The sequence below is a fragment of the Hyperolius riggenbachi genome, chromosome 9, assembly GCF_040937935.1.
Source record: "Hyperolius riggenbachi isolate aHypRig1 chromosome 9, aHypRig1.pri, whole genome shotgun sequence".
Taxonomy (NCBI): Eukaryota; Metazoa; Chordata; class Amphibia; order Anura; family Hyperoliidae; genus Hyperolius; species Hyperolius riggenbachi.
The window spans coordinates 165,158,017-165,184,109 of record NC_090654.1 but is presented as its reverse complement, the minus strand read 5'-3'; the positions used below and the strand labels follow the sequence as shown (position 1 = coordinate 165,184,109).

Below are 26,093 nucleotides of genomic sequence, written 5' to 3'. Positions count from 1 at the left end.
GGCTGCCGGTGATGTCATTACCCACAAGCATCTAAGGCTGCATTTTAATTAGTCCTAGGACTAACATCACTGAGTTGGAGGGATTTCACCTTTTCAGCTGGATTTCAATTGGCTGCAAGACTTTTTCCTCTCTGAGGACTGAGTTTTCTCTGACAAAACAGCCATTAGCTTCACACTGGTAGTGAGTTAATTTATTCTATTGTACTTGAGATAGCAGATGAAGCGAGATGTAGTCAACAACAAGACCAGAACATATGTATAAATATTCTTTCCTCAGTACCGCATATAGCAGACATAGGCCCGGTTCACATTAGCGGTGGCCGTCCGGAATCGCCGTGCCGGAGCCGGACCGCTTGCAGAACGGACGGAACGGACGCACGGCAATAGCAATGAAAGCCTATGCGTCCGTTCACATGCGTCCGTTCTGCCGGACCGGAGCCGGACCGGATCCGGACCGGATCCGGACTCCGGCGTCCGTTCCAACATGCGCTATTTTTTGGTCCGGCTCCTCCGGCAGCCGTATCTGGAGCGGAGCCGGACTGCACCATCCGGCCAATACAAAGCAATGAGAGCCGGAGAGCGCACAACACACTGGCTACAAAAACCGGACGTTCTACCCCACTTCCTATGCATTTTGAATGGGGACCACATGGGCCCAGCGTTCAAAGAGTGGGGCAGCAGCGATTTCATGCTGGAGCTCGTTTTGGCAGCAACATGTCTGATGTCTGATAACGAGGAGGCGAACAACAGGAAGGAGAGAATTCCCAGGTTTACGAGTAAAAAATGCCTGGATCCATGGTCCCAACTGCAGTCTCTGTATCCACGGATGGTCTCCACACGTCCACCTGTCTCCAACAATGACCCCAGACCCTTCTGCTGACCTCCCAGACCCCAGGTATTTACAGGATGGTATCTCCTTAAGAAACCGGATCCGGACCGCAACCGTGTTCACACCGCACGGAAACCGGATGCAAACGGACCGGATCCGGACCGGATCCGGATAGGAACCGTACGGATCAGGTCCGGTCCGGCTCCGGTGCGGTCCGGACATCCGGTGCGGTTTTGACAAAACCGCAAGTGTGAACAGGGCCATAGGGGCAGCACTAGGATTCAATATGTTTAATCTAACCAATCTAATATAACCAGGGATCTCTAGATGAAACTAGTATTTTATAAGTCATTAATATCTCCTCTGACATTCCACCTTGTCCATCTCTCCAAGGTCTTCCTACCATTTCACAAGACATGAAGATGTGCTGTCTGCTCCAAGACAACCATACAAATGTGAGAGTTACCTGTCCTTATTTATATCAAACATTATTCTCTCACCTCTTGTGATTGCATAGCGTGGCATAGCTACAAGTATCTAAAAAATGTTATTCCCCAAATTAAATTAATATTTAAAGAGGAGAAAAAAAATCAATACATTGCAAAATGGGATGTTAAAAAAATAGAATAGAGATCAAGAAATGATTGATATTTGCCATGTAATGTATTCATATTATCTGATCCACAATCAGCCTGCACAGAATCATCTTTACTACTGGCAGACAAGAAAAAAACTAGACGGCACCAACTGCCATTATTTATAACCACACCCACTACATGCACAGAGGGAGATACTGGTTGCTTGGCAGTTGGAAACAGCTGTTATTTCCCACAATGCAACAAGGCTTATACACAGCAAACTGTCAGGACCTAGGTGCTGACATCACAATGTGGGAGGGGTTTTACCACAATATCAGCCATACAGATCCCCCCAATGATGTAATCGAGAAAAAGTAAATATTTCTCATGAGAAAGAGGGTATCAGCTGCTGACTGGGATGAAGTTTAATACTAAAGGCGCGTACACATGCCAGATTCCCGCAAACGACAGGTCGTCAGACCCTCCCTCGGGGCGGCCGTTCTGCCGACAGTTTGTGTGTACAGTCTGTCGGCAGGCTGAGAAGACTGGCTTTGATCTTGCAAAACCCTGCAGAGCCCAGACAGAAGGACCCTGAACACAAGTAAACTGCTGCAGACAGGGATTCCCCCACAAACATCTTGCATAACATTTATATGTATATTTTATTGTTTTAGCCCCATCCCGGGTTCCCTTTAAGGCAATGTGTATTAAACCATAAATGTGAATGGAAAACTGATGTGAGAGGAAAATGAAGGCTACATTTCCTTTTATGCAATATCAGTTGCTTTCCTGTTGATTTTTCTAGCATCAATAGAGTCTGAATTGCACACATGAAACAAGCATGAGGTTAATTGAGTCTGCCTTCAGTGAGGCCTCTTTTCCACAGGCAGTTGAACTGTGTGCTCAGCAACAGTTACCAGGTAGCAGTGAGCAGTTACCAGGCAGCAGCAAGCAGTTGCCAGGCAGCAGCAGGCTGTTGTGAGAGTTTGAGAGGCATTTCACTGCCTATTAACTGTCTGTGGAAAATATGCCTTAGAGTCACTAACCTGCATGTTTCAGGGTCTAGAAACCAGGTGGACAAGCACCCAAATGGGGACAGACGTGTGCTTGAGTGGATAGACTCAATAGCCCTTAGTGAGTCAAACGAAGTCCAACACGAAGAATCCACAGCACCACGTCAATGATGTATAGCTCTTTTATTGATTAAAATAACAAAGAGATAGCCATAACAGCAAGGGTCTATGCCTAAAACATTTAGAAGTGGGGGATATCTGGATAGTCAGGTAATATGCATTGTTTAAAAGGATATACATACCATATATACTCGAGTATAAGCCAAGTTTTTGAGCCCAAAAAAGTAACCAAAAGTGGGGGTCTCGGCTTAAACTCGAGTCATATAAGCACAGAGAGGTCCCCTAAGTGCCCTCGCCGCAATATGAGATCTGGAAGTGTATGGTAACGGTTGTCCGTGTAATCCTCTGAGTGTGCAATGTGCCCGAGCAGAATTTGGGAGAGACTTCTGTGCCGCCCACCCCCGTACGCGAGTTTCTGTGTGCCCCCCCCCCCGGCATATGCGGTGCTGGTGCGTCCATTACTCACCCTCTGGTGCCCGGTTGTCTCCCTGGCATGTGCGGCATATGCAGCGGTGGTGTGTCTGTCACACACCGGTCTGTGCCACTTAAAACCCATCTGCCTTTTGTAGCCGCGGTCTCACTGCTATAACGTGATTACAGGTGTCACTAGATGGCGGCATAACAATGAGACCGCGGCTACGAGAGGCAGAGGGATTCCAAGCGGCGCAGACCGGTGAGTGACAGTCAGACACACCACCGCTGCATATGCCACACATGCCGGGGAGACAATCAGGCACCAGAGGGTGAGTAACTGACGCATCAGCACCGCATATGCCGGGGGGCACACAGGAACTCGGGTACAGGGGTGGGCGGCACAGAAGTCTCTCCCAAATTCTGCTGGGGCTCACTGCACATGCTGAGGACTACACGGACAGCCGTTACCGTGCACCTCCTGATCTCATATTAGCACTTGGGAAGTTGGGGGGCCATATGCAGCACATGGGAGGGGGAAGAAAAACGCACCACATACAAAGCTCCCAACTGTCCCTCTTTGGGAACCAACAAATGTCCCTTACACTGCTCTGCTATGGTGGAACACCATGTGCTGCTGTACAGAAAGAGGGGAGGGAATGCATGAAGCTGTATTCTGCAGGAACTTCATTTGAAGATCTTGCACGAAACATAAGTAACTGTGGATCAATGAACTGATAAGGAGGGTTGCTGCAGGTAAGTCCAGCAATGTCAGGAGACACCTGTATGCACTTTAGAATGGCAGGGGCACAGATGTCAGCTACACACACCATTCCAGTCTGGCATTTTCCACTGTATATTAGGCTGACCAGATGTCCTCTTTTCCCCGGACAGGTCCTCTCAGGTTTTTGAAATGTCTCGGGTGAAGAGAGACGAACACAGAGCGAGTCAGAAGAGCCGATTGAAGAGACAGAGAGCCGAACAGCCAAGACTCAGTCCAGTGTTTTCCCCAGAGCCTATCAGCTGGGCAATAGTGTTGTCCGGATCATGAATGATTCGGATCTTTGATCCGGATCTTTTTTGTGAGTCGAATCATCCGGATCATTACAATGAACTAATGATCCGGATGATTTGACTAAAAAAAGGATCCGGATCAAAGATCTGAATCGTTCATGATCCGGACAACACTACTGCCCAGCTGATAGGCTCTGGGGAAAATACTGGACTGAGTCTTGGCTGTTCGGCTCTCTGTCTCTTCAATAGGCTCTTCTGACTCGCTCTGTGTTCGGCTCTCTTCACCCGAGACATTTCAAAAACCTGTGAGGACCTGTCCGGGGAAAAAAAGACATCTGGTCAGCCTACTGTATATGTACCGTACTTTCTATCTCCTCCAATCCATCTATATTCTCCAAACAATGCTTCCTTCTGCACCGTTGGACCACTGCATTTCCTACCCTCGGCTTATACTTGAGTCAATCATTTTTCACAGAATATTTAGGTAAAGGTTAGGTTGTCGGCCTATACTCGGATCGGCTTATACTCAAATATATACAGTAAGTCAGCCTCCATGTTACTTTCACCTCAGTTTTCTTTTAAATAGAAGGTGGAGAATACATTAAATTAATATATCAATGTGGAATGCTGCATTGTTAAACAATTCATTTTTTTCCATATTAAAATAATGTTAATGTTCATGTTAGGTTTATAAGGCAAATAAGCATTTATTGACAACTTTTTTAACTGCAAACTTTCTATGTTGCTTGATGTCTACATAACAATGTTGCAGGTAACACAAAACACACATTTTTCCTTCTCCTGAGAGGATGCAAGTCTCTGCTAATGCCCAGGAAGAATACATTTTACTGAACCATTGAGAAAGCAGCAATATTGTCTGATGATAAATGAACTCCAGCTCCGAGGACATGAATCTTGTTAGGACAATCCCAATACAAGGCAACTGGGATATATCACAGGGAAAAAGTAATTGGTTATGATGGAAGGAGCAAAGACTGGACAATTACAGGCAATTATTAAGCTATAATGGGACTAATCTTTGTCCCAAGACAAATCACTTGTGCTACAAAGCACTACTGAAAGGTTCTTGTGCACTGTGCAGTATCATATACCTAACTGGCAAATGTCACATTAAATGAGGAAGTAACATAATTCTGCTGAAGCAAACTGACATCCAAAGTAATTTTCATTCTGAAAATATTGTCGACCTTGTTTGTAAAATAAAGTCTGCAGCTGCCTATGTAGTCAGCATTGGCATTTTCCCAGAACCTCTTCACCACTAAGGCCTCTTTTTCACAGGCAGTTGATAGGCAGTGAAATGCCTCTTAAACTCTCACAACTGCTCATTGCTGCCTGTCAACTATTTACCGCTGCCTGGTAACTGCTTGCTGAAGCACACAGTTACACTGCCAGTGGAAAAGAGGCCTTAAAGCGGAACATAACCCTGCATTTCAACTTTGCTCTAAAACATTATTTATAGTATATTATATGCAACCAGCATTTTTTTTTACTAGACCAGCATTGGAAGGGTTACACAGGGCTTTAAAGTTCCTGGAGATTTCTGCAGACGCATCTGAAGCTGAAATAGATACATTTTGAATACATAAATGTATCTAAGTGTTGAATGTGACTCACTCTCTCTGACTGAGAAGGAGCTTGGAGGACAGCCAAAGAGTGTGTAACATTTATCAATAGATACATGTAACTAAATAGAATGTATCTATCTGAACTTCTGCATATCTCTCCACCGAACTTTAAACCTCTGTGTTTAACCCTTCCAATGCTGGTCTAGTAAAAAAAAATGCTTGTTGCATATAATATGCTGTAAATAATATTTTAGAGCAAAGTTGAAATGCAGGGTTATATTCCGCTTTAAGGCCCTTTTCCACAGGTGGCTGAACCGTGAGTTAGTTGGCAGTAACCAAGCAGCAGCAAGCAGTTACCAGGCAGCAAGCAAGCAGTTGAGAGAGTTTGACTTAAGTCTTTTCCCTAGCAACTGCTCATGGAAAAGGGCCCTTAGCTGAGCTGCACTGCAACATATGTTATGTTATACTGTTTCTTGCTTGAGAATTTTACTGCCCTATTGTCTCCCTCACAGCCTACACAGAAGTAAGGGCCCATTTCTACGGGCAGTTGAACTGTGCAGTTACCAGGCAGCAGTGAGCAGTTACCAGGCAACAGTAAGCAGTAGCCAGGCAGAAGCAAGCAGTTGTGAGAATTTGAGAGGCTTTTCACTGCCTATAAAGTGCTCGTGGAAAAGGGCCCCTAGAGGTGTCTCATGTCTTCTATTTTCAGAATATAGCTTGCTCACAGTTGTGCTCATAAGTTTACATGCCCTGGCAGAATTTATGATTTCTTAGTGGTTGGCTGAGGCCATTTATTGTCAAGCAACTGTGTTTGAGAAGTGTGTATGTCTGTGTCGCATACCACTGACAGCCAGTGTAGAGCTGGATGCCGTACACACTGCTGGCTATTGCAAGCTCTCATTGAAAAAAATCAAAAAACATTTAAAATGTGTTTATACTAAGGCCCAGTGCACACCAAAAACCTCTAGCAGATCTGCTAACGCTAGAAATTTTTGAAGCAGATTTTCAGAGCAATTCCTAGGCATGTTTAGGCTGGATTCATAGTGGTCAGTTGCATAACTCACATGTTGCAATGCCTGTGAACTGCAATGGAGAATGACCATAGACTTTAATATAAAGCCTACATGCAGCGAGTTAGAATAACGTGATCTGTTACTGTGAACGGGTCCATAGAATTGTATAGGCAGTGAGTTGATATGAAGAATTATTCTGCAAAATAACTGACCACTGTGAACAGGGCCTTAGAGACGTTTTCTAAACATGCCTAGCGTTTATTGGAGCGGTGTTTTGTATAGCAGATTTCAAATATTGTTTCAGTAAAGCTGTTACTGAACAGCTTCTGTAACAAAAACGTCGGTAAAGCATTTTTTCAGAGCGGTTTTCCACTTTTCTATACTTTAACATTGAGGCAGAAACACCTCAGAAATCTAAAAAATGCTGCAGCCCCCGAGTTTGCATTGGTGGAAAAAACAAACCTCTCTGGTGTGCACCATCCCATTCACTTTCATTTGCCAAGCGGTTTTCCCCCTGCAAGCGTTTTAATAAACGCTTCAGAACCGCTCTGGTGTGCACCAGCCCTTGCCAAGTAGCAGCAGATTTCTGGTAGTAAGATAGAACCTTACTAAACTATTCAGCACTGACATAGTACTATCGGCTATTCTACTGCCAAGATAGTACAGTACATTGTTACGAATGCCAGAATATATATCACTTTTAACTGAGTAAATAGTACTTTTCACTCATTTTAAAGAAATGAGAAATGATGCACTTTGCATTCCTTCCGGTCATCTGCACCTGCCTGCTTGTCTGAACATCCAGCTTTCTTCTAACAGTGAGTGCCTTCCCATATAATCAGTGAACGCTATGGACAAATCTTGCCCCTGTTGTTTAACTTTTATGGATACTATACAACCTGCCATCTAATAGGAAAGTATGTTTGATGTTTTGGCTGATTGCATTTTTTTCCCCCAGGTAATCCTCCTGCACTTCACCATACAGCGGAGGCAAAGACTCATCTTACAGAGTACAACAGAAACAAACCTATCTTTACTAATCATAATTTATGTGACTGTTCATAGCTGCTGAGTTTGAATTATTTTAGGTTCTATTCACTCACTCCTTGTAATTACAGTAGCATTATACTATTGATTCACAAGTGAAGTACATTACCTATTTTTAGATACATTAATTTTTAATATTGTGAACAGATGTACTTCTATATTAATGTGTAGTCAAAGCTTATCTGTAATAACATGTTGGCTTTCAACTATGTTTCCTATAATAGCCATGGCGTCCAAAAATGGCGCACCGTTCTGCCGAAAAATGTATCATAAATGCCATTTACCGTTTTAATGTAAATACATTAAAACAGTAAATAGCGTTTTATGATACATTTATTGCAGAACGGTGCGCCATCAAAAATGCAGGGGGGCTAGTATAGGCAGCGGGGGTTGGGGGGAGAGAGGCAGCGGGACACTGGAGGGAATAGGCATCGGGGGAGGATGTGTGTAATATGCATACATTACCTTGTCCGGCCGGTGATCGCTCCTTCCCTCCGCTCCTTCACTTCCTAGTTTGTTTGCTGTAGTCCTGCAGCCAGCCAATCACCAGGTGGGGACTGAAACCACATGGTGATTGGCCGGCTGCAGGACTACAGCAAACGAATGGAAGAAGTGAAGGAGCGGTCGGCGGCCCAGGACAAGGTAATGTATGCATATTGCACACATCCTCCACCGATGCCTATTCCCTCCAGTGTCCGCTGCATCTCTCCCCCCACCCCCTCTGCATTTTTTAAGACTTATAACGCTATTTAGATAGCGTTATAAGTGTAAGGCACACTGCCTGTGCCATTTTTTAACACTAATAACGCTAAATAGCGTTATATAATGTAAGTCTATGCGGTGCCATTTTCATTCCCCTGGCGCTGTGCGCCATTTTTATTTGTCACGTAGCCATGTGGTGTGGTTCTTTATAGCCCATTGACATCACTAGGTCTGTGATAACACAAGCTCTGTGGTATTATGAGAAGGTCTTGACACCATTATATCTCTGGCAGCTACAAATAGGGAAATACTGGAAGATTTGGGGTATTCACTGCTATAGAGGGAAGAGAATAAAACAAGCACCTACAATACTCCTAGGCCTCTTTTCCAAGGACAGTTGAACTGTGTGCTCAGCAAGCAGTTACCAGGCAGCAATGAGCAGTTATCTGGCAGCAGCAAGCAGTTGTGAGAGTTTGAGAGGCATTTCACTGCTTATCAATAGGGATGATCAATGAGATGCAAATTGTTCCAAAATTATGCACATTTTTATGCAAATATATGCAGCTTGAAAAGGACCAATCAATTTAAACCTGGGTTTAACTACCTGGGGACCGTGTCACGCTAATGGATGTGACCGCGGCGGCAGCCCCAGGACCGCCTAATGCCAATTGGCGTCAGGTCCTGGAGCTGGCTTGTGCAGGAGATCGCGTGCAGACTGCGCGCGCATCTCCTCTCGGAAGGCGGATCTCCGCCCCGCCTTCAGTCTCCGAGTGGCGATCGCCATTTGGGAGACTTCCCAGTTTACAAGATAGCGCTCAACTGTGTCCTTAATCCACCACCATACACCCCGTGTGGGATTGAACTCACCCAGCAAGTTTGACCACTATCAGACTGGTCAATGAGCGCCCAGCAATGTGCGACTCCAGCACTTTAGGGTTGCCAACTCCTCTTAAATCATGGTGCCACTCGGGAGACTGTTTGACGGCTTTTTACTTAGAGCTGCGATCTGCAGCAGCGCTGTACTGGGGACAGCCGTGTGACACGGCTGTCCCCCTGGCACACAGGAGAGCGATGGGCTCTCATAGGCTAAAGCCTATGACAGCCGATCGCGTCACTGGATGGCTGGGGGGAGGGAGGGTTTTCGGGGGGGGGGGAGGGGAAATTAAAAATAAATAGTACATTTGGTACTTATCCGTTAGCCGGGCGCATCCTCTAGGTGGCGACAAAACTCCACCAGAGTTACATCTTTCCCTACTATCCATGTCGGCCTGGAGGGGGAATAGTAATTAGCGCCACCTGCCGGATGCACCCGGCTAACGGATAAGTACCGTACATTTTATTAAAAAAAAAATATTTCTAAAAAAAAAAAAAAAATACACATGTTGTGCGGCCCTGCAGTGAGCCCTTAAAGCTGCAGTAGCCAATTTAGTGAAAAGTAGCCTGGTCTTTAGGGGGGTTTAACACCGTGGTCCTCAAGTGGTTAAATTGATTGGTCCATTTTCAAGCTGCATATATTTGCATAAAAATTTGCATACATTTGCATCAACTAGGAATAATTTGTATATCTGTGATCATCCCCACTTATCAACTGTCCGTGGAAAAGAGGCCTAATGCTAGGTACAATACAATTTTTTGGCAGATTTACCTGCCACATTGATTTTTTCCAACATGTTTGATCTGAATGTCGATCGATTTTCTGATCCTTTTTTTTATTATCAATGTCCATAGAAGTGAAAGGAAAATTGATCGGAAAAATGATTGAAAATCAGATCAGACATCTTGGAAAAAATCGATCTGGCAGGTAAATCTGCCAGAAAATTGCATCATGTGTACCTACTATAAGGCAGTTGATAGGCAGTAAAATGCCTCTCAAACTCTCACAGCTGCTTACTGCTGCCTGGTAACTGCTCACTGTTGCATGGTAACTGCTCACTGCTGCCTGATAACTGCTTGCTGAGCACACAGGCACTTCCTGCAATGCTGCCCACTGTACAGGCACTTCCTGCTATTCCAATAATGCTGCTGTAAATCACCTTCACTTTCATTTGTCTAGTTTAGATAAAGCAACCGGGAACACCAGTTCAGTACTTTTTCCATATGTAACTAAGAAAAAGGTGAGGTTATGTTTAAATAATTGCAGTTTTTACCTATGCAGCTATTTGGTATAGGTAAGCAAGAGGTCTTGCAGTTTTGAATTCAAGTTTGCCTTAAGGAATTGTCGTTTTTTTGTTTGACCATAAAATGGTTTGAGTGCAGTACTACAGATTACACGTACCTGCTGCTGCATTAAATGTAGAGGTAATGCAGCACGGTGGTGAAAGGTAGGTGATAGTGGTATGTCATCCTGGCTGCTCTGTCTGCGAAGGCATTCAAAATTAAAAGAGGATCTTCTGTTTGCTGCAAGACACAGAAAAATGCCATTGAACGGGTATTGAATGTCTGGGACTGCCTATACTGATAACTGCTGCACTACCAGTTATAGGTGTCTTTACAGTTGCTAGGAAGAATAATTCATTTTAAATAGAATGTTAGTAAGATGCAACTCACATGGAGGTGTAGGTGGTAGTAGTCTCCGTCTTGGTGACTTCCTTGATTCATAACATATCTGTGGATCATCCTCTTCAAAGAAGCTGTGAGGGTGGTGATAGCCTTTGGGTCTTTCATAGTCCAGGTCATTAGCTGAATACAATGCAGGTTCATCATACATCGGCCTGAGTTAATAAGAGATTCTGGTCAGTTACTAGACTAACAGAGTTAGGGTACGTACAGACATACGATAACGATCGTTCGTTCTGAACGACGAACGATGTTAAAGGAGGTATCGGCCGATGATCGTTTGAAGAAAGGCTACTTTGAACATCGTTCGTGTACGAACGATCTTGGAACGAGCGTTGCGTGCGCAACATGATGTATAAACTGATTTCAAACACAAGTGTCAAAAAGAACTGTTTGAGCATGTGCAAAGCTTTGAGAACGAACGATCAATGACCGATCGTTGTACAGACATTACTTTTTGAACGATGGTCGTTGGAAAAGATCTGGCAGAATGGATCGTTCTTTACCAACGACATATCTCGTTGGTCGGTCGTTTTAATGATCGTTTGTGCACTTTTTACGAACGATCGTCGGGCAATGCCGTCGGTAACGATCGTTTCAAACGACTATAGTCGCATGTCTGTACGCACCCTTATTCATTTTCATAAATCTAAAGGAAAGGAAAAGTGTTGGTGCACCCCTTAAAAACAAATCCCATTCCAGCTGTCATTTTTCTACTGCAAGTTCCAGACACCATTTAGGGAGAAAACAAGTGCCTAAAAATTATTACAAAATGTAAAACATTTTAAAAAAGGGATGGAAAACTCCAGTGGCGTACCTAGGGCATTTGACACTAGGTGCTGGGTATTAAAAGACACCTCCCCCTACAAAAAAGGAGAGAGTGCAGCATACTAAGCGTGCCACAGGGGGTAATGCCAGGTATAGGTGCCCCCAGCATAGGTAATATAGTTGCCCCAGTAGAGGTAGCATAGTTGCCCCAGTATATGTAATAAAGTTGCTCCCAGTATAGGTAGCTAGTATAATTGCCCCCAGTACAGGTAGTATAGTTGCCCCAGTATGAGTACTATAGTTGCTCCAGTATATTGCCCCAGTACAGGTAGCTAGTATAGTTGCCCCAGTATAGGTAGCTAGTATAGTTGCCCCCAGTATAGGTAGCTATTATAGTTGCCGCCAGTATAGGTAGTATAGTTGCCCCAGTATAGCTAGTATAGTTGCCCCAAGTATAGGTAGCATACTTGCCCCAGTATAGCTAGTATCGTTGCCCCCCATTATAGGTAGCATAGTTGCCCCAGTATAGTTGCCCCCAGTAAAGATAGTATAGTTGCCCCTAGTATAGATAGGATAGTTGCCCCTAGTATAGTTGTCCCCAGTATAGGTAGTAAAGTTGCCCCCAGTATAGGTAGTATAGTTGCCCCAGTATAGCTAGTATAGTTGCCCCAAGTATAGGTAGCATACTTGCCCCAGTATAGCTAGTATCGTTGCCCCCCATTATAGGTAGCATAGTTGCCCCAGTATAGTTGCCCCCAGTAAAGATAGTATAGTTGCCCCTAGTATAGATAGGATAGTTGCCCCTAGTATAGTTGCCCCCAGTATAGGTAGTAAAGTTGCCCCCAGTATAGGTAGTATAGTTGCCCCAGTATAGCTAGTTTCATTGCCCCCATTATAGGTAGCATAGTTGCCCCAGTATAAGTAGCATAGTTGCCCCAGTATAGATATTATACTGTAGTTGCCACAGTATACCTAGTATAGTTGCCCCCAGTGTAGGTAGCATAGTTGCCCCAGTATAGCTAGTATAGTTGCTCCCAGTGTAGCTAGTATAGTCACCCCCAGTGTAGGTAGTATAGTTGCCCCCGTATAGGTAGCATAGTTGGCCCCAATATGGTAAGCAAGAAGGAGGGGCAGCGGGAGAGTGGCGGGGAGGGAGGGTGGTCCAGACCCTCACTTGGGACCCTCCTTCAACGGTCTCCCTCCTCCAGATATGCGGCAGGCACGGCTGGCGGGGAATACCTCACCTAACTCCCGCGTTCCAGGCGCTGCAGTGCTGCACCACCGTCATGTACCACAGGTCTCTGCCGTCAATGTCGCTCCCTGTGCTTCCGCTAATCAGGAAGCACAGTAAGAAGCACTGAAGGCGGAGATCTGTGGCACGTGACGGTGACGTAGTGCTCCAGCGCCTGGAACGCAGGAGTTTGGTGAGGTATTCCTCGCTTGCCCGCTGCATACCTGGGTGGATGAGAGTGTGGAAGGAGGGGACCCAGGTGAGGGAGGGGGGTCTAGCTCCCCCTCCCCACCGCTGTCCCTCCTTCTTGCGCTGCTTCCCCCTCCTGCTCATGGCCTCTGTGGGAGGCCTTTGTGACATCCCCTCCCTGTCACTCACCCGGTGCACCACGCCCCCTGGCGCCCAATGGAAGGAATGCCTCTGGAAAGCTCTCAGTTAACTCTCAAGGTGGCCATTTACCAGTATAATATTTTATTAAATAACAATGAAAACACAATATTTTATTAAAGCACTGCTAGAATTTTTGTTTTATAAATAAACATTTTACTCCTTTCTCCCTAAATTGTAATACAGACCTTACAGAGGTGGGCACATTGGCATGTGGCCTTGTTTCTCACAGTGTACCCTTGTTCCCAGAGAATGAGCATCTTCCAGATTAATTCTAGGGGATAGGCTAATATTACCATCCCCACCCATAGTGGTTGTCTTCTGACAATCAGGGTTTGTGATTATATCATGATCCCTTCTTTTATACGCCTGCAGCATATAACATATTGCAAAGTTGGCTCTTGGTATTGTCTCTTTTCCTGTTTTGAGTTCTTTGGCCCACACCCCAAATTAGGTTCTAAACATTGCTCTGTTCACTATAGACAAGTCATTCAGTTTTTCCATTATCCAGATGTAAACTGTACAAAAAACTCTAGGAAATGTTCTCAGTCATGCACCTGTTTCCAGACAGCATACTCTCATCTTCATAATACTCTTCCCCACTGTAGTATTCTGGTTCACCCAAGTATGGATCTTCACCATAGTCCATAAAATCAGGATCTTCACGGAAGATGACTGGCAAATTTCTCTCTCCAGACTCTGATCTGTGATAGCCACACAAGTATGTCAAAAAACATTCTGACAATTAATAAGACTACAGCATCCCCACCAATGTGTCCTTGCTCATCAGAAACTAAATTTTATTGTGAAATAAGCAAAATAACGTTTGGGATGCAAGACTTGAATGTATTTTTTTGTAATTCAAGTCACTAGTGTACTGTATCTTTTCTACAACTGTGTATTCTAATAAGCAACAATCTCAATGCACGAACATAAATATGATATATTTAAAGAAAATGTGAACTTAAAGGATAGATATACTAATGGCACATCAATAACTTGGTCTCAGTCAGCTCATCTTGCCCCATCTAATAGTATCCAATACCAGGAAGCAGCAGTGAATGTTGATCTCTGGGATTGGAAACCTGGCCACATAAGCTTTCTCCACTGCAGGAAATGGAAAACTAGGCAACACAGATTACAGTTGGAATATTTGCTATTGGATATACCTTCTTTACAGCAACTGTTTGAATGCAATTATACACCAATAGCTATTGGGGCTGGTTATTACTACAACTGCTTTTAAAGCACCAGTGATTTGAAAAGTGCTTGCTAATGTAACGCTTTGTGTTATTTTTGACACACATAGCACCACTTTAGCAAGAGCTAATCACTGGTTGAAAAGTGCTCATGGTGTGAACAAGCCCTTACTGGAATCTCAGGGGACATTTATCAAGTGTCTGAGACAAAAAAATGGTAGGTTTTTAGAACTCCATGCAGAACTGTCTCAGACATCTTAAGAAATCACTAGATAGTACAGTATCCTTCTAAAACTGCTGTAAAATAGAAGGAGCTAAAAGGGTCTCTCACACAGTGCAGTGTGTGAGGGAAATTGCTGTTGCTGAGGTAACCATTACATCTGCTGTCAGCAGACTCAGAGTGAGGAGCTCTTCACAAATCATGCCTAGCCTGCACTGCTTCACTATCTGTAGAACTGCTATTAAGAACTTTTTAATCTACAACAGTTTAGGGATGGATTTACACTTTTCTTAACCTCCTGAGCGTTACGCCGCTCAGGAGGTTTTGCTAATTTGTGCCCCCCAGGATTAATTTATTTGATCACATGGCTGCAAAACCTTTAGCTAGCACTAGGCTAGCTAGTACAGGTGTCCGGCACCCCCAATCACCCCGTTTATACATTACTCAGCCTGAATCCAGCGATCGGTGCAGCCTCCCTGCACAGCTCCAGTCTTCACTATGGGAAGGATCGCACATGACGTCATGTGCAAACCTGATCCTCCCCATAGAGCAGCGTTTTTCAACCGCTGTTCCGCGGCACACTAGTGTCAGGCAGACCGTTAAGGAGGTTAAGTGTAGCACAGTTCTAGAAATCCACGCTAAACTGCTGCTATTACGTAGGATTTGAGAAGTTTCTTATTATCATGCAGAAAAGTTCCTCTACTGGTTAGAACAGTTTAAGAAGAAAAAAATGTCAGTAAAGCTTTGATAAATCTGGCCCTAAGAATTTTAACCTCCCTGGCGTTCTGGACGAGCTCGCTCAGGCCCCGCTGGGCTGATTTGAATAATTTTTTTTTAAAACACGCAGCAAGCACTTTGCTTGCTGCGTGTTGTGCCTGATCGCCACCGCTACCCGCCGTGATACAGCCTCCCCCCCAGACCCCGTGCGCTCCCTGGCCAATGAGTGCCAGGCAGCGCTGAGGGGTGGATCGGGACTCCCTGTGACGTCATGACGTCGATGATGTCACGGCGGTCGTCACCATGGCGGCGGGGGAAGCCCTCCTGGAAATCCCGTTCAGAATGGGATTTCCGGACGGGTGATTGCGCCGGCGGGGATCGGAAGGGTGGGAGGGATGCCGCAGGGAGGGGGGAATCATGTAGCTAGCACTAGGCAAAAAACGCAGGGCCGCAGGAATCAGAACGCCAGGCAGCACTGAGTCCTGCAGCAGTAGAGAGTGCACTAGCATGCTCTCTGACCACTAGTGGTTACCATTTGCTGTAAATAAGATGTGTTATATAATGCAGAGTCCTGAATTCTGCAAATCTCTAATAGTGAGTTCAAGTGATGGGATACAAGAGCCCATGTAAACAAAGCTCCCAACAGCTACTGGACTGGCTACTGGGACAGCAGAAATTCTGCTAAGAGACAGTGGGCCAAATTACATGTATAGAAATACTGCCCAGGAGGATTCAACAGTTCAAAGGCATTCATAAGTTCACTTATGCTCTAAAGTGAAGTGGACATAATGGAAATATTAGAACCTGCATGACAATATTATATTAGAATTTGGTATCATTTTCATTTTCAATAGAAATATCATGTATTTCTATCAAAGCTCTCTGTAAAGCAAATCTGAAGAGAAAATAAACTTATGAGATAATGATTGAACTGTAGTGCACATAACAAATAGAACATTAGTAGCAAAGAAAAAAGTCTCATGTTGTTTTCCAGTACAGCTGATCAGAGATGACTCACTGATGAATAGACTGCACTTATTGTGTTCCATGGACCAAAAATGTCAAGTCTGCCTGATTAGGGCCCTTGGTTCCAAATGGAGATTGAACGTTCATGTTGGTATTACTGATAAATCTGCTAGACAATTTCTTTGTTAATAAGGTCCTCTGGTCTGTTCTTATAATCACTGTTACGAACCTATCATAGTCACAATAAGTAATACTGTATAGTATGGTACCTTTCTCTATGCATTTCTCTTCATTAATGTTACTCTGTACTATCTGTATTTATATTGATAATTGTTATATTGTTAATTGAAAAATTTAAATGAAACATTTTTTTTTACAAGAAAAAACAAAAAAAACACTTGAGTTGGTATCCATGCAAAAGAGCTTCTCTGAGCTATTTGACCAACGTGGTCAAATTCAATCCTCTTTTCTAAATAGCTTAGACAGCAAAGAAACAGTGAGAGACACATACAATTCATTGAGGGCTAGTTCACACTGGGCACTCTGAGCGCCGTTAGCCCACTATCGCATTCAGCTCGCAATTTTAACTTAAATCTTGAGATTCTTGCGCGCTTTGCGCTTGTGACTCCCATTCAATAGAACGGGAATCACAAAGCAATCGCCCCCAAAATGCTGTATGCAGTGTGTTGTGCGATTGATCGAAATCGCAACCGCTGCAGTGTGAATGTATCCATACGGATATATTGTAGTTGCACCTTGCTGATCGCGGGCGATCAGCAAAGCGCTCGAGAATCGCCCCAATGTGAACCAGCCCTAACTCATAAGTTTATTTTTGCTTCCGTGTCACTTTAACTGATAAATACCTTAAACTGAGGGTAATGCATATTTTTGCTAAGTTGATTCTTCTTAAGGATGACACTGCAAAAAGTTGTCTTCATTCTATTCATAGCCGAACATGACTGATAGCACTCAGCAGAAATGTGCACTGAGCTTGATAGAAAACATAAGTACTGTATCAAGCATTTCAGATTTGCCTGGCAGTTATGGAAATTTACATAAAAAGATGCATGTTCAGGAAATATTATTTGTGTGTTTTGCTTGTTAAAGGAAATCTGCAGGTGCAAATCTTAAAGCAACCAGTCAGGTGGTCATAGCGCATAGAAAATACTAGAAGCCAAATCATAATGAAACAAAAAGCAGTTTAAAATTGATTGTAAGTGTTGGCTTACCTCCAATGATTCAGACATTGACAATTTCAACATACATACTCCTGTTTAACCTCCCTGGCATTATGGACAAGCCTAACTTGTCCAGGGAAAAAAGTTGAAAACAGTAGACAGGCTCATCAAAGTGTTCTAGAGCAGGGTTCCATTTTTCCCATGCATTTTTTGGATGAAAATTCATGCTTGTATTAGAATTTTCACATGCTCTGGAATACAGCTGTAATGATCTGCTCTGCTGTCTGCACAGGCAGACAGCTTTTTGACCATTTTGTAGGTCTGAGTGCTGCAGGTCCCTGGAAAGGAGACCTGTCTTCACTCTGCAACTTGCTGAGCTGCTGCTCTGGTTAGGAATTTGCATCCACTTGGCATGCAAATTGCTTAGCTGCTTCCTTTGATGGCTTGCAGTATAAATACCATTTCCTCCCAAAATCCCTTGCTGGTCATAGAGGTTTGTTCCTGCTAACTTACCTGGAGTCTCAGCCTTTGCTAAGATTATCTTAGAGTAATTCTTGGGGAGTGCTCTTAGCACTCCTATTTAGTGCAGTCAGGTTTGTGTTTAATTTGTACTGCCTATTCTGTCTTATCTGTTGCGATTGTCTTGTCGCCAGCGGCGGTCGACAGGAAATCGTTCTGTTGGGATCGCATTCGCCCTAGTGGTAGTGGCGGTGGTTCCTTCTGTACTCTGTCTTGGAGTTTAACCTTAGCTGCGGTTGCTACTGGTTACTCCTTCTGTCTGTCTGTTTGGATCGCAGCCGCCCTAGCGGTAGTGGCGGTGGATCCTTCTGTAGTCGGTATCTTGGAGTATAACCTCGGCTACGGTTGCTATTGGTTACTCCTTCTGTCTGTCTTGTTGTGCGGATCGCACTCACTCTTGCGGAAGAGTAGTGGATCCTATATGACCTGTTCCTGTTGTCTGTTTGTCTGTCTTGTCTGGAACAAACGCTTGCTGTAGGCTCGGTGGGGTAACCGTTTAGCAAGCGTTCGCGTTCTCTATTCATTTTCGTGTTAGATTGGTTAGTTAGGGTTGGCGCGTTTTGTCTCTGTTGCGCTTTTCGTGCGGCGACCGCGCCATTAGCGTGTTTTGTCGCTGTTGCGCTTTTCGTGCGGCGACCGCGTTTAGCGAGTGCGTTTGTTATTTTCCTTAGCATTCTGATCATTGTTTGCTGTGTCTTTCTTTCTACACTTATGCTCTGTCTTTACTCGGTCTTGTGTCACTGTTGGCAATCGCCATTCTTGCTTTCCCAAAAGCAGTGGTCTGAAGGCATAAGTCCCCTTTGAAAAAAGGTGGGAGAGGTACCTGTACCAGTCATATAAAATGTTGTACCACCTTTCTCTTATCATGCTATTAATAGAGGATTTGGTTAGGTCCAGAAGGATGTAATCACACTCCTCGGATGTCCAGAAGTCTTGTAGCCTCACCTGGCACTTTTACATAGCTGAGGTTATTGTTTCCAAGTGTTGGTATCAGATTTGACAAAAAAGAGGGATATGAGGCCTGGTGTGTAAGAGTACATATGAAATTCCTTTTTGATAGGGGGTGGAGAGGTTTCCAGACCATCCCCCAGGCAGCTCTGGTTAAAAAGAAAGGTCGAGTCTTATTCAACAAGGTACGCTTGGTCCACAATAGTGTTAACTGAGGAAAAGGGGCTACCAGGGTCTACCCATCTGGTTGAGACATGCACTTAGGACCACAGAGCCAACTGCGCAAAGTGGGAGGCTTCCTTTTCTAAGCATTATCACTGACACAAGGAAATAAGATTGTAACTCACAAAACAGGTTCTATACTTGGAGCTGAATAAACTATTCTACTGGCAGTAGTCAGGTCTGAATCATTGGAGGTCAGCTAGTAAGACTGAAAATACTCCTAGTATTTTTGATGCAGATTCTCACCTCTTTCATGAGGTTTGATTATTTGGTTTTAACATAATCTTTTGCAAGAAAATGTGACCACAATGGAGGGAGATCAACCAACCAACCTGAGTGGGGATGAGTTTTCCCCATACATGCTTGTAGTGGTTGCTGTCTGGCAGCCCAGATTCATTAACACCCTCTCAATTTTGCTGTGGACATTTTCCATCGTTTCATACCACTACACCATATTGGGCTCTCTGTCAGTGTGCCAAGTGTGTTTTTTCTTTTGAAGGTTATTGTACTCCAGTGCTTAGTGAAGGGTATGAATAATTTTGGACTAGACATTTTTTGCTAAAATATAAATTAAAGCTGAGATTTTTTTTCCCACAATAATGCCTATTGTACAGTACACCATCTTATTATCTTTTGGGAGACACCTATGTCATTTCCCGTCAAAAAAATACTTGATGGTTGAATAAAAGTAACTTTAAGTCAAAATTTGCCAGGGGACGGAGTATAAATAATTTTGGGCAGCACTGTAACTTCCCTCCTGTGAGTAAAAGTTTGCACATAACATGCTTAAACCATGTGTTTTTTCTCAGTACAGAACTTGTGTTACCATGTTCCCCAGAGATAGAAGAAGTAGTGGGCAACAGCTTGCTTAGCAAAGATCAAATGCTGTTCAGGATAATTATTTTGCTTGTTCAACTCCACTTTACATTTAGATTATTTGCGGTAAAGGAACGACAGTTACCAGCATGCCTTTATTTGGGATAGCAAAAGGGCAGGCTGCACAATCACAGATGAGTTGCTGACACATTACAGTATACCAGCTTCTTCCTTCTCAGTAGGTCTGCCTGTGTTTGCATGGCTATTATTGAAGCAGCTCAGCTGTCTTATCAGATTTCTCCTTACAATCAGGGCTGGTTATTTCATGAAGCAAGGTGAAACATTTGCAGCAGGTACAGAGATTACAGGGGAAGCATGTTTGTACTGTGTTTAGACTAACAACTTGTAGTCAGATTAGGAGGAGAATCAAGAGGAGAGTGGGGTGAAGAGGTCATCATTGGGAAACGCAGCTTGTTGTGCTGTGTGAGGAGTCTGACAGTGAGTGAGGTGGGGGGAGGCAGGAGAGCAGCAGTGTTTCATTTGACTTGCACAGCAGAAGGGAGGAAGTGGCACCGCTGTCCTGAGTCTGAATGAGGAGGAATGTACAGGGTGGGCGATTTATATGGATACACCTTAATAAAATGGGAATGGTTGGTGATATTAACTTCCTGTTTGTGGAACATTAGTATATGTGAGGGGGGAACTTTTCAAGATGGATGGTGACCATGGTGGCCAAGCACACCATTGTTTTTCTTGTGAAATTCCCAATAAGTTTAATGTGTCACATGACCCTCTTCCTATTAAAAAAACAAAAGTTGGATACAAAATAGCCGACTTCAAAATGGCCGCCATGGCCACCACCCATCTTGAAAAGTTTCCCCCCTCACATATACTAATGTGCTACAAGCAGGAAGTTAATATCACCAAGGGTTGCCACCTTTAGGGTAAAAAAATACCGGCTTGTGGGTGTGGCCTACAACTGGGAGTGGTTTGTCACGGACGTTTTAAAAGACAACTGACATGAAAGGGATACAGAGGCTGCCATATTTATTTCCTTTTAAACAATGCACATTTCCTGGCTGTCCTGCTGAGGCTCTGCTTCTAATACTCTTAACCACAGACCCTGAACAAGCATGAAGCAGATCAGATGTTTCTGACTGAAGTATGGTTAGCCAGGCAACTGGTATTGTTTAAAAGGAAATCAATATGGTAGCCTCCATATGCCTCTCTCAAGTCAGTTGTACTGTAAGGCTAGGTCTGAGTCTCTTGAAGGCAGCATGCCGTGCCACAAAATTTTGCAACAGTAAAGAGGGATCAATGGCGCTAAAAGGAAATGTAAAGTTTAACTTACCTAGGTCTTCTTCTAGCTCCCTGAAGTCATTCTGCTCCCCCCAGCAGCTATGCCCATCTAAAGTGGAATGACAGCAAGGGGCCAGAATGACTACAGGGGGCTAGAATAAGCCCTAGGTAAGTTACACTGGGGACATGGGGGTCAGTGCGAGAGCCATTACTTATCAACATCGTATGATCCCCAGCCCATTCTGGATCCTCCAACTTCCCCTCACCGCAGCTTCTGCAAGCATTGTAATTCCTGGCGGGGTCACACGCACGCCACAATGCATCCCAGGAGATGTAGGCTGGTTAGATGCAAGTGCATCAATGTACTCACATCTAACCAGATTACATCTCCTAGAATCCATTCATCTCCCAGAATACATTGCATTGTGTGGCCACCACACAGTACAAATGCTTACAGAAGCTGCAGACAGGAGAACAAGATAGGAGGATCCCAAACAGGTCGGGGCCAGAGGATCAGCACCCTTTAGTTAAGTAATGGTGCTCCCACTGATCCCCACACCCACAGTAGCACATTCACTGCACTTTACTATACACCTTAAAGTATACCAGAGACGAAGCATAGCGAACGTTTTATACATACCTGGGGCTTCCTCCAGCCCCATGCGCACTTATCGCTCCCACACCGCCGTCCTCAGTCTTTTCCTGCTCCAGCACCGGGTCCCGTAACTTCAGCCAGTCACGGACAGTCTGATCATGTGCAGTGCGCTTTCCCCAGCGTAGAATAGTACTATGCAGGCGCAACACTATTCTCAGCTGGAGAGAGGGCACTGCCCACGCCTAAAACTGTCTGCGACTGGCTGAAATTAAGGGACCCGGTACTGAAGCTGGAGAAGACTGAGGACAGCGGTGTGGGAGTAATCCGTGCGGATGGGAATGGAGGAAGTTTTGGGACCCATTACTGGAGCAGGAGAAGACTGAGGATGGCGGCGTGGGAGCAATCCGTGCGGATGGGGCTGGAGGAAGCCCCAGGTATGTATAAAACGTCCACTATGTTTCGTCTCTGGTTTCATTTATATTTAAAAATATAATGAAAATGGGGGAGCGGGCATGTATTAGGTGCAGTCCTGGGCTGAGCCGCAGCGGAGGATTTCTTTAAAAAGGAGGGGGACAGAGGAAAAAGAGGGGAGGGGGGGGCGGTGGGCATGAGATTCATCACAAATCACACAGACACATCAGACTGGCACACACATCTCACAGACATTAGGCAGACATCACTCAGACATCACACACTCACATACATCAGGACACATCACACAGATATCACATAGACACACGCATCAGACAGACACAGCACACACACATGCCATACATATACACACTGGCTGCATTCATACACATAGCACCTTTCATACAGCAGCACCTCGTATCTGCTGCCTGTCATAGCTTCAGCTCCTCCACGTGTCTCTCTCTCTCTCTCTCTCTCTCTCTCCTTCTCCGGGCAGAATTGCTCATTTTCTTGGGGGAGGGGCGCTGGGCATTCCTCTGAGCACTGAACTGTATTAGTGTTATGTCAGCTCTGCAGGGGGCTGTGTACATCCAGCAGGAACAGGCTGTAGACTTATCTCATTTAGTATATGCATTATGATAACATTGACCTGTTGTCTCCCCCTCTGCTCTTGTGGTTCAGTCCACAAAAATAAAAAAAAAAGACATATATTGCCGGTAAAAAAAAAAAATTCTGGCAGCGGCTTTGTAATTAAATACCGGATGGGTGGCAACCCTAGCTATGAAAGGCCACTTACTGGTCCTCCTAAGCATGTGACTAATCAATTGTGTTCTGTGACTACCTTTCTCTTCATTTGTCATGGCAAAATAATGGCACAAACAGACGTGCTCTCGGCAGTCCACAGCAGCCACTCATAAAATCTGATGAGGGCAGTAATATGCACAGTGTTACATGGGCTTGCTTTATAAAGGAGCAAAACTCATGAAATGCTGTTGCTGTTAGAAGCTTTGTAATAAGTGTATTGTTAGAATCATTCTCTTCTAAATGTGGAGTACTGCAGGTTTTCATCTACAGCCAATCCGATGCGGACATATGTCAGTGCATTGTAGTTGTCTTAGTGGGGACAGGTATTTAACTATTTATTGATAATGGCACTGGTAATGCTTTAAATTCCTAGAATATAAATTGGCTTACTTAAACAAACCAGGTTTATTTTTCCTCCACCAGATCTCTGAGTGAGCAGACATTGCTTAGCCCCATAATGTTTCCGTAGTACACACAGTAGTTGCTGTTAATTGCGAAAACATTAAAAAGGGCACCAGCTATAAAGCCTGTATGTGGCAGGCATGCCAGGTATTGGCTATTAAATACCCAAGCTCCATATATATTGGCACCATGGTTCTGGATTAGATAGCCAATCTCTAGATATTGGTGCTGGGGTATTAGCTATCAACTATACAGCCTATGTCTGGATATCGGTACTGGGGCTTTAGTTATTCTATAGTCCAGCTCTGGATAGTGCAATGAGATACAATGAAGACAAAATAAGTGTTAGGAGAGTTTGTGTTAGGTTATAGGGTGGGGGGATAGAGTTAATAGCTGAGGTGAGTAGATTAGGGCTAGGCATCTAGGAAGGTATTTGCATGGGGAGGAAGGGGGAAAGTTTAGACGTATAGATAGAGTTTGGTATCAGGTACAGTAAGTCGGTAGTAGAACACTTTCAATATTCTTACTATCAACAACATCCAGCACCTATTTTATTAAAAGGATGTTTTAAATGCTCGCTGTTTTCTGAAGCTACCTGTCCTATTGCTGCTGTTTACAACTGTCTTACAAACAAAGCAAAAAAGACAAAACGATTACATTTAGCCAGAGGTATTACACAGTAGGAAAGGTTTCATGAGAACTTTATTACTGTTTGCAAGTGTGTATGTATGGTTTGCATTGGGGGAGGGGGGCACAGGTTTTTTGGAAGGCCCGAAACAGCCCTTGGTCTGGTCACATTGTAAACTCTGGTTCAGAGGGGAGTTTAGATACATCCTTGTTGTGGACATTCATTATACCCAGACAAAAAAAAAATCATCATAAGACATCATCAACTTGTAAACTTTTGGTAGACAGTACAGCTACACAGATCATGCAGAGACTGGACACTGAAGCAAAGCATGTAATAACCATGGCCTTCGCATATGTTGTATGGCGCAAGCAGTAATCCACAGACACAGAGGAACATACCTAATATATGTTTCATAATAGCGGGTCCTATCCGGAAAAGCCATACAAATATGGGAAGATATTTATTAGACATAAAATAAATATCAGTTATTACATAGTTTAACAGCACAACAGACAGACACAGTGACACATTATTGTCACCAACTGTTGCCAAGAGTCTGAGAAGAAAAAAAGATTAATGTTTTCTTGTATAAGCATAGCACAGTGAAGTTCACAGATTATGATGAACACATTGGGACTGATTTTCAGAGAAACTCCTGAAGAACATAAGATCCCTGTCGGATCACTCTGATTATCAGTGCCTGCTATGGTAAGATTTTTCATCATATATCTCACAGCCACAATAAGGATAACTGAAAGGCCACTAAATTACCACTTGTGAATGATGTGACATTTGTGAAGCCCTTTCCTCATGCATGACTCAAACTGCATGGAAAGTATGGGGAGTAGCAGACACTCAATCTTAGTGTATGGAAGGCAAACAGAGTGCCTAGAAGGAAACTATGCAAACAAGGAGAACATATACGGATGCCATCAGGGGCGTAACAATGGGGGATGCAGCCCCTGCACCCATGGAAGGGCCCGGGGCCCCTCTGGGGCCCGCCCAGGGCCGTTTTGGGGGTGCAGGACGGGTCGCAGCATGAGGGGAGAGCATTGCACATCGACGGGGGGGGGAGAAACTCCCCCCCTCCCTCACCTCGGACTCTCCTCTCAATGCTCCCCTCCTGCATCTATCACTGGCAGCGGCGGCAGGCAGGACACATACCTCCATCCACCGCCGGAGAAGAGGGGGGGGGGGGGAGACTGTCCTCACTCCCCGACGATGTTCAATCAAATTCTTGCAGGGGGGTCCGGTGACTTCTAGTTACGCCCCTGCATGCCATAATGTGATCAGGCCAGGAATTAAGGCAAGAATGCTAGGCACAAAAACACTATTATGTTGCACAAATCCACAACAAAAACTATTTTCAAATGGGAGCTTTTTAGTAAATCTAGGCCCGTATGTATTGCTAGGTCACTAATGGTCCTAAATGATCTCTAGCTCAGATATGCCTAAAAATATCAAGACAACAGGCTTTTGCATTAGATCTGACGCAAGATGAGAGCCCAAAACAAATCTATAGCCTTGCCTTGCTTCAGCTACATTTAAAGCTGAATCCCAGGAATAGAAATGAGAAGCTGCTTACCTCCACAGGTCTACAAGGACACACCCAAGCCACACTTGAAGTGTGTGACAGGCCTGAAAATATCAGTTTCCTTGACTGGTCTGTATTGGCAAGCAGCTCGTTGACTAGAGTGTGGACTCATTTTGGCAAATATGCAGCTATCCGTGGATTAAGATTGTCCATTTTGTATGTCCCAGCTAATTTTAAAGGTAAAATTATCTAGAGTAAAGTCTAGAGTTCAGCATTAAATTTAGCATTGCAATCCAACAGTCTTGCTCAATGTGCAATGCAGAGCTACAGACAGCTCAAACCAAAGGCCAAATAAAAGCAAAAGTGAAAGTATGTTT

The 26,093-nt window shown here is 44.2% G+C and overlaps 1 protein-coding gene across 12 annotated transcripts in view; it reads right to left on the bottom strand.

Moving 5' to 3' along the window:
- Positions 1 to 26,093, bottom strand: part of CACNA1D (calcium voltage-gated channel subunit alpha1 D) — a 665,324-nt gene that overhangs the window by 11,802 nt on the left and 627,429 nt on the right. For 9 of the 12 annotated variants that reach the window (XM_068253651.1, XM_068253661.1, XM_068253650.1 and 6 more), the window contains 4 exons: positions 24,581 to 24,607; positions 13,813 to 13,959; positions 10,861 to 11,024; positions 10,589 to 10,710 (listed from right to left, as the gene is read on the bottom strand). In XM_068253651.1, the coding sequence (XP_068109752.1) occupies positions 10,589 to 10,710; positions 10,861 to 11,024; positions 13,813 to 13,959; positions 24,581 to 24,607 (460 nt within the window). The remainder of the gene's footprint in view (positions 1 to 10,588; positions 10,711 to 10,860; positions 11,025 to 13,812; positions 13,960 to 24,580; positions 24,608 to 26,093) is intronic. The other 3 variants (XM_068253660.1, XM_068253652.1, XM_068253657.1) reach the window with 1 other exon arrangement.